General features: G+C 39.4%; 1 protein-coding gene across 2 annotated transcripts in view; it reads right to left on the bottom strand.

Annotated features, from left to right (window-relative positions):
* Window positions 1-14,421, bottom strand: part of IFT88 (intraflagellar transport 88) — a 39,516-nt gene that overhangs the window by 6,146 nt on the left and 18,949 nt on the right. For both annotated transcript variants that reach the window (XM_083363091.1, XM_083363092.1), the window contains exons 19-25: window positions 14,096-14,204; window positions 13,800-13,950; window positions 9,345-9,460; window positions 7,316-7,368; window positions 7,152-7,217; window positions 5,467-5,573; window positions 3,834-3,894 (exon numbers count right to left, since the gene is read on the bottom strand). In XM_083363091.1, coding sequence (XP_083219217.1) covers window positions 3,834-3,894; window positions 5,467-5,573; window positions 7,152-7,217; window positions 7,316-7,368; window positions 9,345-9,460; window positions 13,800-13,950; window positions 14,096-14,204 — 663 coding nt within the window. The remainder of the gene's footprint in view (window positions 1-3,833; window positions 3,895-5,466; window positions 5,574-7,151; window positions 7,218-7,315; window positions 7,369-9,344; window positions 9,461-13,799; window positions 13,951-14,095; window positions 14,205-14,421) is intronic.

Genomic DNA, 14,421 nt, shown 5'->3' with positions numbered 1-14,421 from the left:
CTTCCCGTCTCTTCAGACTGAAACACAATGGATAATTTCAAGCAGTGTTTTCCAAACCAGTGTAAATTACCCAAAATTTATTTAAAATGTTTTTTTTCTTGACACACGAACCTATTAACCAATCACAACAGGGACATTTAAATTGGTTCACCCATATTGGGTAAAAAGGACATTCTGATAAGCGGTTTTGGGTAATAAAGGAAAAAGTTTGGGAATCCCTGCTTTAAGAGATTTGCTTTTGTTTGGAAGAGCTGCTTGTAACAGCTTCAAGAGGGCTTATCTCTTATCCCTTCCCTCTCCTCTCCTGTTATCAATTCCTCCCACCCTCTTTCTGGTGGAAAGAGGATGGGAAAAGATGTGTTTGCACACGAGAATAATTTGTTTGGGTGAGAGAAAAAAAAAGGTTGGTATACCCTGATAGTCATTGTGGAACCAATAAAGTAAAGCTTTCTGATGGATATACTGTCTCTTATCTGCCCCTTATTTTTCTGCATCTAAATTCAGTCTGACACATTTATATTTATAAAAGAATCAAGCTGAATTCCCCAAACTAAACCAAATTCTTTGCTATTCTTCAAAGAATAGTACATTAACCCTTAAATAATGCAAAACAAGGGTCCTTGGTGCTCTCTGAGCTTGGTTGTTTTCTTGCAGTTGTTTCATTACCTAAAACAGGTCATGAAATTTGGTTAATGAAATGTCTGCAAGAAAACAAGCAAGCTCAGACAGCACCAAAGACCCCTTGTTTCAACCCTAAGCTACAAATATTCTCTTTTACTGATAATGCTGAAAACGTTTAAGATGCTAAATTAGATTAAATATAGTCCACTAAATAATACACCAGGATTAACCCACCTGGAAAGAACATCTCCAGAAGGTCTATTAAAGATTGAGGGACCTGGATTAGTCCTTTCCCCCAGATTTTGGAGCATTCTGCTCCAGACCTCTGAGTAATCCCTTTCTTTTGTGGCATTCAAAAAGTGGCCTAAAGCATCCTGGTCCACTGAGTTTTATAGCTACAGGCTTTCACGTTAGGAGAGAACGAGTTTTAGAGTTAATACCACATCAGAGTCTTCTGATTGTGGCAGACAATAAGCTGATGCCAGTAGGGAAATTTAAATGACCTCTTGACACTTCTGAGTCTGAGCTTTACTTGGAGAAGGGACAAGCTAGAAAATAGAAAGAAGGAAAGAATAACAAAAGGCAAGTAACAGTACAAAGGCCCAAGCAAATATGAAATGGAATTATCAATACTCCAGATCATCAGGATAAGAAAAGATAATAAAAGAACATCTACTGACACTATTTTCTGACCACTATTAGCTGGTAAATAATACACCATGTAAAAGAACAGTATATCTGTGAAGAACAGTATATCTGTGAACAGAAGTTTTCTCTCTGAAATGGTAGAAAATAAACTTACAAAAAATGTTACTTCCATGCAAGTTACATTAGATGTGTAAAGTTCAGAATTCTATAACCTGCTGAGCTGGCACAGGACATGAGACTGGCTATTGTCATCAGGTAAAGTTCTTTCATTCAACTAAAACATACCGTAAGTGCCTCCAGTATGATCCAAAATTATGAGTTCAAAGCATAATCTAAGTGTCTACTGGCTTTTCACATGGGATCATAGCACGGGGTACCTAATCCTTCAGGGTATGCCTTGGGCATCTGTGCCCAACAAGCAGTCAGGGAATGTACAATTACTAGTTATGCAAGAGGACTGACAGCTTGAGCAAGTGATATTCCCTCAGTTGCTCTAAGTACCAATACTAGATACCACATACTGTAGTCTCCTTCTGCCTTGCTAAAAAGTGGTAAGATTCTAGCAAATGAAGTTCTTAAAGTCTCCCACAGAGCATTGTAAGAATAGCAAGGGGTTTTCATTACCGATGAAGTCCTCAATTTACATCCATTCATTTAGGGGCTGCTGAAGTTACAACAGCACTGAAAACAGTGACTTACACCTGGTACTTGCAGTTATGATTGTCACAGCATCCCCACCCCATGATTAAAATTCAAATGCTTGGCAACATGTGTGTATTTAGGCTGGTTGCACCTCCCTGGGGTCATGTGATCACCATCTGCAACCTTCCCAGTTGGCTTCCGACAAGCAAAGTCAATGGGGGAAGCCGGAGTCATTTAATGACTGCATGATTCACTTAACAATAGCAGGAATTCACTGAACAACCATGGGAAAAAGGATGTAAAATTGGGAGTGACTCACCTAATGACTGTCTTGCTTAGCAATGGTCCTAATTGTGGTCATAATTTGAAAACCACCTGTATTTGCATAGTTTGCTGTATGGGAGCATTCTAAAGCTTTCATTTAAACCCAACCGTACAAAGTTAATGCCTTTACTCCTAATATTACCATTAATCATGTAACTGTATCTAATCATATTTCTGCTCACTCAGAGCCTGAACGATTTTTTAAAATTATTTAAGTCAGTCTTCTGCAACTTATTTCTTTCCAGATATGTTGGGACTATCATTATTTCCAGTCAGAAGAAGCTAAAGCCAGGTTAGTTGATGGAAATGATGCTCCAAGACTTCTGGAACATGGCAGAAAGCTAACATAATAAAATAGCAAATGAAACCCTACAGTGGTTCATCTCCAGAAAAGGACTTTGAGAAAATAATGTTTCTTCTCTCGTTCATTGCAATGTTTTCCATTCCATAGTACAGTAAGCAATACCAGGAATAAAATGTAATATTTATGGTTGTAACATTCATTTGTGCGCTTTCAATTGCACTTCAGAAACATTTCTTGATAACCTACGTTACACAGTACACCATAAGAAAGATAAATGAGAACAAAGCCAAAATTAAATATATAAAAGCTTAAGGCTATAACACTCCATGATGCAAGGCAATTACCAGGGAAACACGTGGCATAGTTTTTAGTCTTTAAGCCCTAATAGCGCTCAAATTCTTATGACAATGTTTCATGGTCTGAATTAAAAACATTATGCAGTATGGCACACCAAAGAGAGAACACTGGACATCTGTTCTTTAAAAAGTTACATAGGAAACAACTTTTAAAATTTGTCCCAGTTTCTAAAGCAATGTGTGACACTATGGCATTTGTATTAGACTGAATACTTACAATGTAAAAATACATACTGTATTAGGCAAACTGTGGATGTATAGAGGATTGTGTATATGAAAGTATAAAACAAATTTGTGCAATGCTGTTGTTGTGATTCAGGGTCAGCCTGTGGGTTCGGTAGTTGGGTCGGACGACTCAGAGGAGGAGGAGGGGGGTGTTGAAGAGCTTGCTGATGATGGCCTTGAGGCTCCGCAGAGCCCTCAGCCAGCCCCCTCCCACCTGGTCACGATGGAGACCCAGCTGTGTGAGCCTGACAGCATGGATGAAGATGACCCACAGCTGGCCCTGTTCAAGGACGCCCGATGCAGGAGGCAGTCAATCAGGAGTAAACAGAGGAAGGCAATGGGGCACCTCGGAAAGAGGCAGAGAGAAGCCACGCCCTGAACTGTATAAAAGGGGAATGTGTGGGAGGGCTGGTTTGCTGAAGGCAACCGCTTGAATAGTCCTGTTTCATAGCTCCTGTTTCATGGTTGGTGTCTGTTTTATGTTAATAAATTTGGCAGGCTTTATTCCAGCCTCTTGCCGTTTGTAAAGGGGTTGTCCCTGCTTTTTCTGCAGGGCCGGTAGCAGGCTGGTACAGAACAGCTGTTGGGAAAAAACCTACCAAATTCAATAAAGCAAACCTGACAGATCTACAAGATGAGGAACAGAGATAAACTAAATGGAGACATTGCAAAAATGGTCACGTACACCCAGCCTTAATTGGATTAGTACTCACCACCTCCAGCGCTCCCTTCTCTGCGGGCACGGGCACTGCCATTTCTGCCAGATCTGACACGCTACAAATGATGGAAAAGGCAGAGTTACTGTTTAATATCAATAATTATTGTAGCATTCTTTTACACAAATTACACCTCACAGTTCTTCCTGGGATCACTTACTGAGTTTTAAGGCTAAGAGGGGATTGATTGGGAGGAAGAATACAAATACATTTGCCCAAATTACTGTATACTCCTGAAAATACTATATATTTCCCTGAGCTTCTTGGATTGTGAGTCTTAAACATCAATAGTGGAATACCTGGCCCTTGAAAAAGTGAGAGACTGAAAATTGTCTTTTTTGAACGGATCTCATATGCTGAATTAATAAAATGACTTTATTGTAGTGATGGACCATAAATCTTATTTTACCAATGGGAACATTTAGGGGTACGCAGAAAAAACTTCAGTAACTTCTTTAAAAATAATATTTTCTGGATTTTATTGGTCTGCATTTATTTATTATGATGTTATGGCTGATGAAGAGCAAGCTATCTGAACTAATGCAATCAAGACCAGAATTGAAAAATCATCAAATGATTCGAAGTGCAAATTGTGCAAAAAAGCAGAGGAAAATCATAGATCATATATTCACCTTGTGCAAGATGATTATACAAAATGACTATAAACAACGATGTCACACAGTCGTTAAAAAGGTAAAAGTTATCTTTTTAGAGTCATGAAACTTTGGTAGCAACATAGAGTTGAAGGAGTAGTTGAAAATGAAAAGGTTTAAATGTGGGATTTCTGAATTCAAATAACGTTTTGGTACATGACTATGGTTGAAAAGAAGAAAGCGTGGATAATTCAGGTGGGAGAATGTAGAGCAGAAGTTAAAGAATTGGAGAAAATCAGAAAGTATGAAGATCTGAAAATCAAAGTTGAAAAGTTATGGCATTAACGGCCAGTGGCTGCTCCCAGTGATTATCAGCACACTGGGTGCCATACCAAAAAGCCTTGGACAACACGTAGAAAATCTGCACATTGACATAATTTTTATCGGACAATATGAAAGGCAGCATTGCTTGAATGCAAACACTACGCTGACACATTATGACATCTAGTTCTTGGGAACAACTTGATGCGTATGAAGGCCAACACCATCTGGCAGCTGTGATTTCAAATTGATGTGTATAATAATAACGCATCCGTTTTTCAAATTTTATTTATTCCATTTCTATAACTACCCAACTCTACCCAATTGACTCAAATATTAGAGGCTGCTTTTTCCTTTATTCATTGCCATAGCTGCGGGAGAGGAGGAGATTATGAATAATTTAAACAGTGCCAGACATGCATGATATTGTTGCATGCTGCTTTGTCATTAGTTGAGCCACAGACAAGAATGTGCTGTGATCTTTATGGGAGCAGCCATAACCAAAGGGCTAAGTGTTTTTATTTATCTTTTTGACATGTTTTTATTGTCCAGACTTAAAGTAAACATAGATAGATTTTTACCATTACATGTTGTAGCACTCAAAAGCTATTTTGGTGGAACTGTATTATTAGAAAGTCTAGGGGTGCAACACAATAAAATCAGATTGTATTCTTAAGAATATTGAAGTAACTTGTGCTTTTAAAAATGACTTATACCTGTTCCCTTAGTTCTTTCAATTTTTCTACTCTTTTAAGCTTTGTTGCATATTCCTGCATTTCTTTCATTCCCATATCTGTGCAGAGTCGAACCAAGAACCGTAAACCTAGAATATAATAGCCACAATATTAACATAAAAAGAACAGGTTTTTTTCCCCTAGCACTAATATTGTGGAAAACAATTGTGGGGGAAAAAATGTATTCATTTGTGCAACAATACAATACAACACAGCATGGATTGGGAAACTTTTTCTGTAAAGGGGCAGATCCTTTTCACTCCTTCATCTCTGCGGGTATCGATGGAAATTTTGCCGGCCAAGAAGGGTGGCAGCCATTGGACAATGCCAGCCTACCAGCAAGAAAGTCATTGAACAGAAGATATTTCATTGTGACATTAAATTGCCTAGGGCTTACGATTTCATAGCACCACATTTCTTAAGACAACAGGAGTTATTAGAATCCTGCCTGCAAATTCTCTTTTCATTTTTGTTAATAAAAGAATGCATGTCTTTTCCCAAACTCTTGTACTTCTATAATAAATGCTGAAAAGTGAGGATAGTTTTTAAATGGAATATATTAAAGTTTTAAGTCACTTTTAATTAGATAATTATTATCATAAATATACTTATTAGGTAGTAATGCCTATTAAATACTATAGCATTTACTGCCTACACCAGGGGTAGGCAACCTCGGCTCTTTTATGACTCATGGACTTCAACTCCCAGAATTCCTAAGTTGGCTATGCTGACTCAGGAATTCTGGGAGTTGAAGACCATGAGTCATAAAAGAGCCGAGGTTGCCTACCCCTGGCCTACACCATACATCAGAATGTACTTCTAGAGAGTGCCTGTCCCCGACAGACTTTTATGATGTCTCATAAGAATCTACCTTGTACAGTCTAGATTCCATTAACCTAATTTTGCTTTCTGTCATATTTGATACCCTGCCATATAACAGAATAAGAGTTGGAAGGGACCTTGGAGGCCTTCTAGTCCACCCCCCTGCTCCAGCAGGAAACCCTATACCATCTCAGACAAGTGGTTGTCCAGTCTCTTCTTAAAACCCTCAAGTGTTGGAGCACCCACAACTTCTGGGGGCATACCGTTCCGTGGGTTAATTTTTCTCAGTGTCAGGAAATTTCTCTTTAGTTCTAGGTTGGTTCTCTCCTTGATTAATTTCCATCCATTGCTTCTTGTCCTGCCTTTAGGTATTTTTGGAGAATAGGTTGACTTCCTCTTCTTTGGGGCAGCCCCTTAGATATTGGAATACTGTTATCTAGTATTTCTTTTCATTAAATTAGACACACCCAATTCCCGCAACAGTTCTTCGTATGTTTTAGCCTACAGTCCCCTAATCATCTTTGTTGCTCTCCTCTGCACTATTTTTAGAGTATTTCCAATGATTTCTTGTGTATTTAATACAAAGACTCCCTTCTAACAGATCTTTCACATTCCCTGCAATACAGAGATTGTATTCAAAGAAGGGCTTCCTCTGCTTAAGAAAGCGGGAAAGCCTGTTTGTGCTGGAGGTGTGTGTACAGCAAACCCAAATGATGGATAACTTGCTTTAGACTGAATATGATAGTCCCTAAGTAGTAAGGCAAATATTTGTGTATGAAATAATCCAGTAAAAAAGGGAGATAACTATAACATGCAGTGAGCATTATGTTAGAAAAATTACTTACATTCGGCATTATCTGGAAACCTTCTGTGAATTGTCTTGTAGGTATCCAGAGCTTTTTGATAGTTACCTATTAGCCAGTAAATAAAGAAGGAAACAAGCTCAGACAGATAGGCCAAATTATAGGAAAAATATTTAAACTAAAATGCAATAGGTATGGACACTTACCACTTCTTCTATAGCAGCTGGCAACCATCAATTGCCATTTCACCTGGGTTGGCCTGTAAGTACACATATCACAGTGTAATGCAACTGAAAAACTTTCCTTAAACATCTAGCATATGGATGAAATTAATCAAAATGGAACTGCTCAAAGCGAATATTTTCTCTCTCTAAGGGAAGGTAAAAATATGCAATTGAAGCAAGTTTCGATGCCAATTTGTAATCTGAAAAGAACAACACTGAAAATCGTACTCTATTCTGGCTGGATAAACCCCAAACATTTTTAAAACTGACTACTTGGTCCAGCCCACAGGAACATTTATGTTGCAGCTCCTTCATCTGGAGAGCAGAAAGCACATGTGTATGGATTATTAGATGGTTATATTATCTTAGCATCACACAATTTTTTGTTTCTTAAGTCAAACCATACGTTCACATATTTTATATTATTACGTTGCCTCACAGATATTCTGCAGCCCATTTTCCACAGTTCCACCGAGAGATGCTGTGAGTTACGTTTGGAATATAACCAATGATTTTAAAATTTAAAACAGAAACATATCAGAAAGCTGATTTCTGTAGAAGGAGTGATAATGATTGAGAGTATACATTTAATGCTTAGTGTAACATACCAAGTGGAGCACAACTTATATGAAGCATAGACACAGCTCAAGTTGATTATATTGCTTTTTTCTGTAATTTTAAAATTAAAATCTTTCCTGCTTTATCTGTGACTATTGATTTTAAAATGCTCAAGCTTCAGGTTATTTTTAAGTACCTCGATTGATCTATATTCATTCAGAAAAAAACTCTTTTCTATTGGTCATTTCCTAAAAGTGATAGTGAAATGATAACTTGTTTTTCCTGAATTACCAAGAAATAATTAAAGCAAAAAATGTTTTTTATTCTTGCCCTATTCACCGCCCTGAGTCCTTCGGGAGAAGGGCGGTATATAAATAAAATTATGATGATGATGATGATGATGATGAAATTCTAACTAGGCTTCATTTAAAAGATGATTCTATCTTTTAACAGCATAACAATAAAAGGAAAATTGTTTACTCCTACTGAAACTATTTCTGTCAATACTTTCATGAGCCATGATTCTATTGGAATCAGGATTATAACACACAGTTCTAAATCTTTCTCATATAAAAATGTTTATAAAATAATTCTGATTTGATTTTTTTCAATGATACCACTAATTTATACCATAGACAACACCTGAAAAAAATTGGGTTCATATGATGCATGAATCCAGACCACGGGATCCATCAACAGAATCTATACTACCCAATTCATGAGAAGTGCTAATATGATATATTATTTCAAATTAGTTTATATCTAAATTAAGAAAACTGGAAGTGAACTTTTAAAATCTATCATAACTACTGGGTTTTTTAAAAGCAAACCCAACATTCTTTAAGAAGAAAGCATGCATGCACATCTGCCTGCCTGTCTCTATCTATCTATCTATCTATCTATCTATCTATCTATCTATCTATCTATCTATCTTTCTATCTATCATCTATCTATCTATCTATCTATCTATCTATCTATCTATCTATCTGTCTGTCTGTCTTCTGTCTTTCTATCTATCCATCCATCCATCCATCCATCCATCCATCCATCCATCCATCCATCATCTACTAGCTACTATTCCTTTGTCATTTTTATTGTCACCATTAAAGCTTTTAAGGTTTATAAAATAAACCCAGTGGAATCTAGTCAAAATATTACACATATTTTTGGCTAAGCTGGAATAATTCAAGGGTACTGACCTCTTTATATCGACAGATCTAGAAAAGTGTAATCCAGAATATTTCATCCTTCTAATTGCTTAAAGACCTACTTGAATTTTCCTTAAAGTTAAATCATAGCACAACTATTTGAAAATCATCAAAGAAGCACTGAAAATAATTCTTGAAACATCACCCAATTTTCTATACCTAATTTATGTCAGTGATAACAATATTGTAGAAAATGCCTGTAGAAGTGAAATGACTCTCAACATACAAATGTTGTGATTACTTACTGAATAAGTGCTGCTCTTTCAAAATAGTGAATGGCTTTTTCACAGAATTGTGTCTCAATGTAATAGGCTCCAAGCCATTCTATGACCTCAATGTTTGAAGGGAAATACCGATAGGACTAACAAAATAAAAGGGTTGAAACAAATGTAATGTTAGTGATAACCTTTATTTTCCTTCTAGGATAGTTTACATATTAATGTGTAATTCTCCAGCTACTGAAAATACATAATACATGAATGTATATAGGTAGCATACTAATACATTAATTAATCACTAAAGAGAATGTACTCATTTGCAATTAACAGAAAAATTATGACATTTCATTTAAAAAGTCCTTATTTCTTGCATATTAGATTTGCAAGTATTTTAAAGGTGAAGTAAGGAAGCACTTCCTCAAATTATGATTTTTGCCGGTCAATGTTAATGTAATAAAATACTGTATATTACATTTGTTACAGTGTATTACAATTACAATGTGTTTCCACTGAATCTATACAGTAGCCAAAACTAATTTATTTTAGGTAAGCAAATTACCCAAGCTTAATAATTATGACTAAACAGTTTGGCTTAAACAAGCAAAATTTATATGTACCATAAGTCTATAGACAATTTATGAAGAGTTATGGGAGCCTCTGATAGTTAAACATGGTGGCCATTTCATGCATTTGAAAACGTGAGCTAATTAACTTGAAGAGAAAAATTATATAAAGTGATTATCCATCACCTCTCGCTCTCTCTGTAAACAGTTCAAAGTACTGATTGCTAGGGCAAGGCTACATTGAGAATATGGTTCAAATGGTCTTTGTGTGTTGTATAAAGAAGCTGCAACTCAAAGCAAGGAGAATAATTCATTAGCAAATTAAATCTAATTATATTAACTTTTATGTGAAATGTTCAATAATTGAAGTATTTGTACTTAGATAGGCCTAATTCAGATATGACACATATAATCAGACAGTTGGTCTCTTATTGAATATTGGAAGATAGAATTACAGCATTCTTAGATTAAGCATGCCCTGGTTTAAGGATGACTCATAGTTAAGAATGGACCCCTACTCTAGCAAAACATGAGCTAATTACACAATGATTCAAGTTCATTATGCAATACTACTTATACAGTATTATAAAATAATACTGTTCCATTCGCATAAAATTCAACTTAAGGACATATCTTGAGAACAGAATTCATTCTTAAAAGTGGAGACTACCCATATTCTGTTAAGTCAGCCACTGACTGCAGGATTCTGCTTTAAGAGCATGAGTATCTATCTACCTCCTTAATATACCATGAACATATATACTGCTCAAAAAAATAAAGGGAACACTTAAACAACACAATGTACTGTATTTAATAGTAGGATGTCTTATCTTGTGTTCCCTTTATTTTTTTGAGCAGTATATATTCATTCATGCAAGGAATATGATGATGAAGAAAACAATGGTCTATGTGGGTCAAGAAACCATTGCTCAAGCTAGCAGATTTGAATATTGTCCAGTCTGGAGAAGGTCATTGAGAATTATGAATGACCCTGGAGGGGGTGGATTATCTATACCTTTTTCAATCTGCTCACTGTACCAAAACCAAGTTAATTGTATTAATTGTTCCCTTTGTTAAACAAAGTTGTCTATAGAGTTTTTGGAGACAGGAATTGTGAATGTGGCCTTCTTCTCTGGAACTGCATTTCCATGGGAATTCAACTTGCTCCAATAATACTGGGGGTTTAGGAAAATGATATATTTTTAACAGAGGGACAGATTAATTAGGAGATGCTCCTCTTAGGTATGAGTAATATAAGGTATAGGAATATGATATAGGAATATTTTACTATTATTGTATGAAACTTGTGGATATTAATGAAGTTATTTATCTAGTTACATTTCCTAATTTGAATCCTATTTAAACATAGCGGGATTTAAATCTGCTTAGACCTGATTAAAATTGGACGGGCTATAAATTAATAATATTAAAATATAAGGAATTTTTTTTCTAAATCTCTGGCTATATGGTAGTGGTGGATTTATTAGTCTTCTTCAACTCAGTGTACTTCAGGCATATTAAGCTCCTGGAATAGTCATCAGGGATATGTCATTCTACTTTTTCTTGATCTGCTGATATACATTACCTCAAATTTTCCAAAAATCTTTCATAATACCATTGTGAATGACAGCTTGCGTATAAGGGAAATAATTTACCGTATATACTTGAGTATAAGCCGAATTTTTCAGCCCACTTTTTGGGCTGAAAAATTCCACTTCGGCTTATACTCCAGTCAACAAAAAAACTTACCGAGCACTTGTGCGCGGCCGAGGCTTTGGTGCTTCCAGGATCGCGCGCACCTCTCCCAAGCCACCGCCGTCCGAGACCTGCCGAAGTTTGGGGAGGTTTGGGGAGGTGCGCGTGCACCTCCCCAAACCTCCCCAAACGGCAGGTCTCCGTTCCTCCGCGCCCTGCCTGCCTGCTTCTTTCCGCAGCGGAAAGAAGCAGGCAGGCAGGGCGCGGAGGAACGGAGACCTGCCGACGTTTGGGGAGGTTTGGGCGCCTCCCCAAACCTCCCCAGGTCTCCGTTCCTCCGCGCAGACCTGCCGACGTTTGGGGAGGTTTGGGCGCCTCCCCAAACCTCCCCAGGTCTCCGTTCCTCCTGCCGACGTTTGGGGAGGTTTGGGCACCTCCCCAAACCTCCCCAGGTCTCCGTTCCTCCGCACAGACCTGCCGACGTTTGGGGAGGTTTGGGCGCCTCCCCAAACCTCCCCAGGTCTCCGTTCCTCCTGCCGACGTTTGGGGAGGTTTGGGCACCTCCCCAAACCTCCCCAGGTCTCCGTTCCTCCGCGCAGACCTGCCGACGTTTGGGGAGGTTTGGGCGCCTCCCCAAACCTCCCCAGGTCTCCGTTCCTCCTGCCGACGTTTGGGGAGGTTTGGGCACCTCCCCAAACCTCCCCAGGTCTCCGTTCCTCCGCGCAGACCTGCCGACGTTTGGGGAGGTTTGGGCGCCTCCCCAAACCTCCCCAGGTCTCCGTTCCTCCTGCCGACGTTTGGGGAGGTTTGGGCGCCTCCCCAAACCTCCCCAGGTCTCCGTTCCTCCGCGCAGACCTGCCGACGTTTGGGGAGGTTTGGGCGCCTCCCCAAACCTCCCCAGGTCTCCGTTCCTCCGCGCAGACCTGCCGACGTTTGGGAAGGTTTGGGCACCTCCCCAAACCTCCCCAAACGTCGCGCAGACCTGCCGACGTTTGGGGAGGCGCCCAAACCTTCCCAAACGTCGGCAGGTCTGCGCGGAGGAACGGAGACCTGGGGAGGTTTGGGGAGGCGCCCAAACCTCCCCAAACGTCGGCAGGAGGAACGGAGACCTGCCGACGTTTGGGGAGGTTTGGGGAGGCGCCCAAACCTCCCCAAACGTCGGCAGGTCTGCGCGGAGGAACGGAGACCTGGGGAGGTTTGGGGAGGCGCCCAAACCTCCCCAAACGTCGGCAGGAGGAACGGAGACCTGGGGAGGTTTGGGGAGGCGCCCAAACCTCCCCAAACGTCGGCAGGAGGAACGGAGACCTGCCGACGTTTGGGGAGGTTTGGGGAGGCGCCCAAACCTCCCCAAACGTCGGCAGGTCTGCGCGGAGGAACGGAGACCTGGGGAGGTTTGGGGAGGTGCGCGTGCACCTCCCCAAACTTCGGCAGGTCTCCGGACGGCGGCGGCTTGGGAGAGGTGCGCGCGATCCTGGAAGCAGCGAAGCCTGGGCCGCGCGCAAGTCCTCGGTAAGCTCCGGGTGGTCACTTGCTTCGCGTCTCCTGAGGGAAGGGGGGGTGACTGGAGCGGGCGTGTTTCCTCGCCTGCTGGGCGCCGCGATTTGCCCGGGGAACGCGCGGGCCCCGAATGGCAGCGTGGAGCGAGGAAGCGGACAGCCAGGGCTTCCCCGAGAGCCGCGGCCACACAGGGTATTCCTGTGTATTCAGGCTTGCAAAATGGCGGATCGAGCTTCTGCTGGCAGCAGAGGCTTGCAGAACGGCGGATCGGCTTATACTTGAGTCAACAACTTTTCCCAGTTTTTGGGGGTGAAATTGGGGGTCTCGGCTTATACTCGAGTCGGCTTATACTCAAGTATATACGGGTACTTAATCCTATGTGAGAATTTTTCCATGTGAAGAATGAAATTTCAAATCAAATTTAACTGTTGTATTACTGAATAAAATGTTTTCTCTGTGGTTTCCATATTCTTGACCAACAAAAATATATTTAGCAAATATATTTACTGTACCAAGAATTATTTTTTTTAATCAGAATGTTGAATTCTTGGCCATCTTAAAGGGTAAAATTAAATATATTTCACACTTACATAATATGCCTATTGTATATAAAGAACTACAACAGAGTACGCTTCCTCAGTAACGACCCTCAAATGCTCCAGATTTTAAGTCCAGTAAGCCCCAGATATGTAGGCTGATATGGAAATGTAATTTTTAAAACACCTACCTCATAATAATATTGAAATGCTTGAGACTTGTCACCTTCACTATCATAGAGTTCCCCAAGTTTTGCCAGTGCATGTGAGTCTGTTGGAACAACACTAATAAGTTGCATAAGCCACTCAATGGCCTGATTAGGATCCTCCATTAATTCATATCTGAAATATTGTCAATTAAGGAATATCTTATGTAGAATTTTTTGATACCTTGCAATGCTTAGATGAGCACCTGCTGTGCTACAATTGTGATTGAAAGGACACTCAATATCTGTAGTGTTAAACATTAGATTTGTTGAAAAGATACATGCTTGCAATTTGGAAGAGAACCTGGGCACTATTTCGAAGAATTGCATGAAGCTTCAGAAAAGAATCCAATGCTTCATCTAGTCTATTTAGCTTTTTATATGATAAACCTGCAAAAAGAGATCAAGTTTGTTACGAAAAATAGAAATAAACTGAGCTAAATTGCATTTTCCATAACATAACTAAATGCAAGTCCACACATGCTGGAAGGTAATCCATTTTGAGGTCTTTTTCATAATAAAAATGATATAAATACACATAAATGGTCACAAAATTCTGATACAGATCTTAGCCTACAGTTTTGGCATCTTATGGCACTAACTAGAA

This window comes from Vipera ursinii (assembly GCF_947247035.1).
Source record: "Vipera ursinii genome assembly, chromosome: 4".
In the NCBI taxonomy this organism is placed as follows: Eukaryota; Metazoa; Chordata; class Lepidosauria; order Squamata; family Viperidae; genus Vipera; species Vipera ursinii.
The sequence above is the reverse complement of the archived record's forward strand: the minus strand, read 5'-3'. Positions and strand labels throughout refer to the sequence as shown.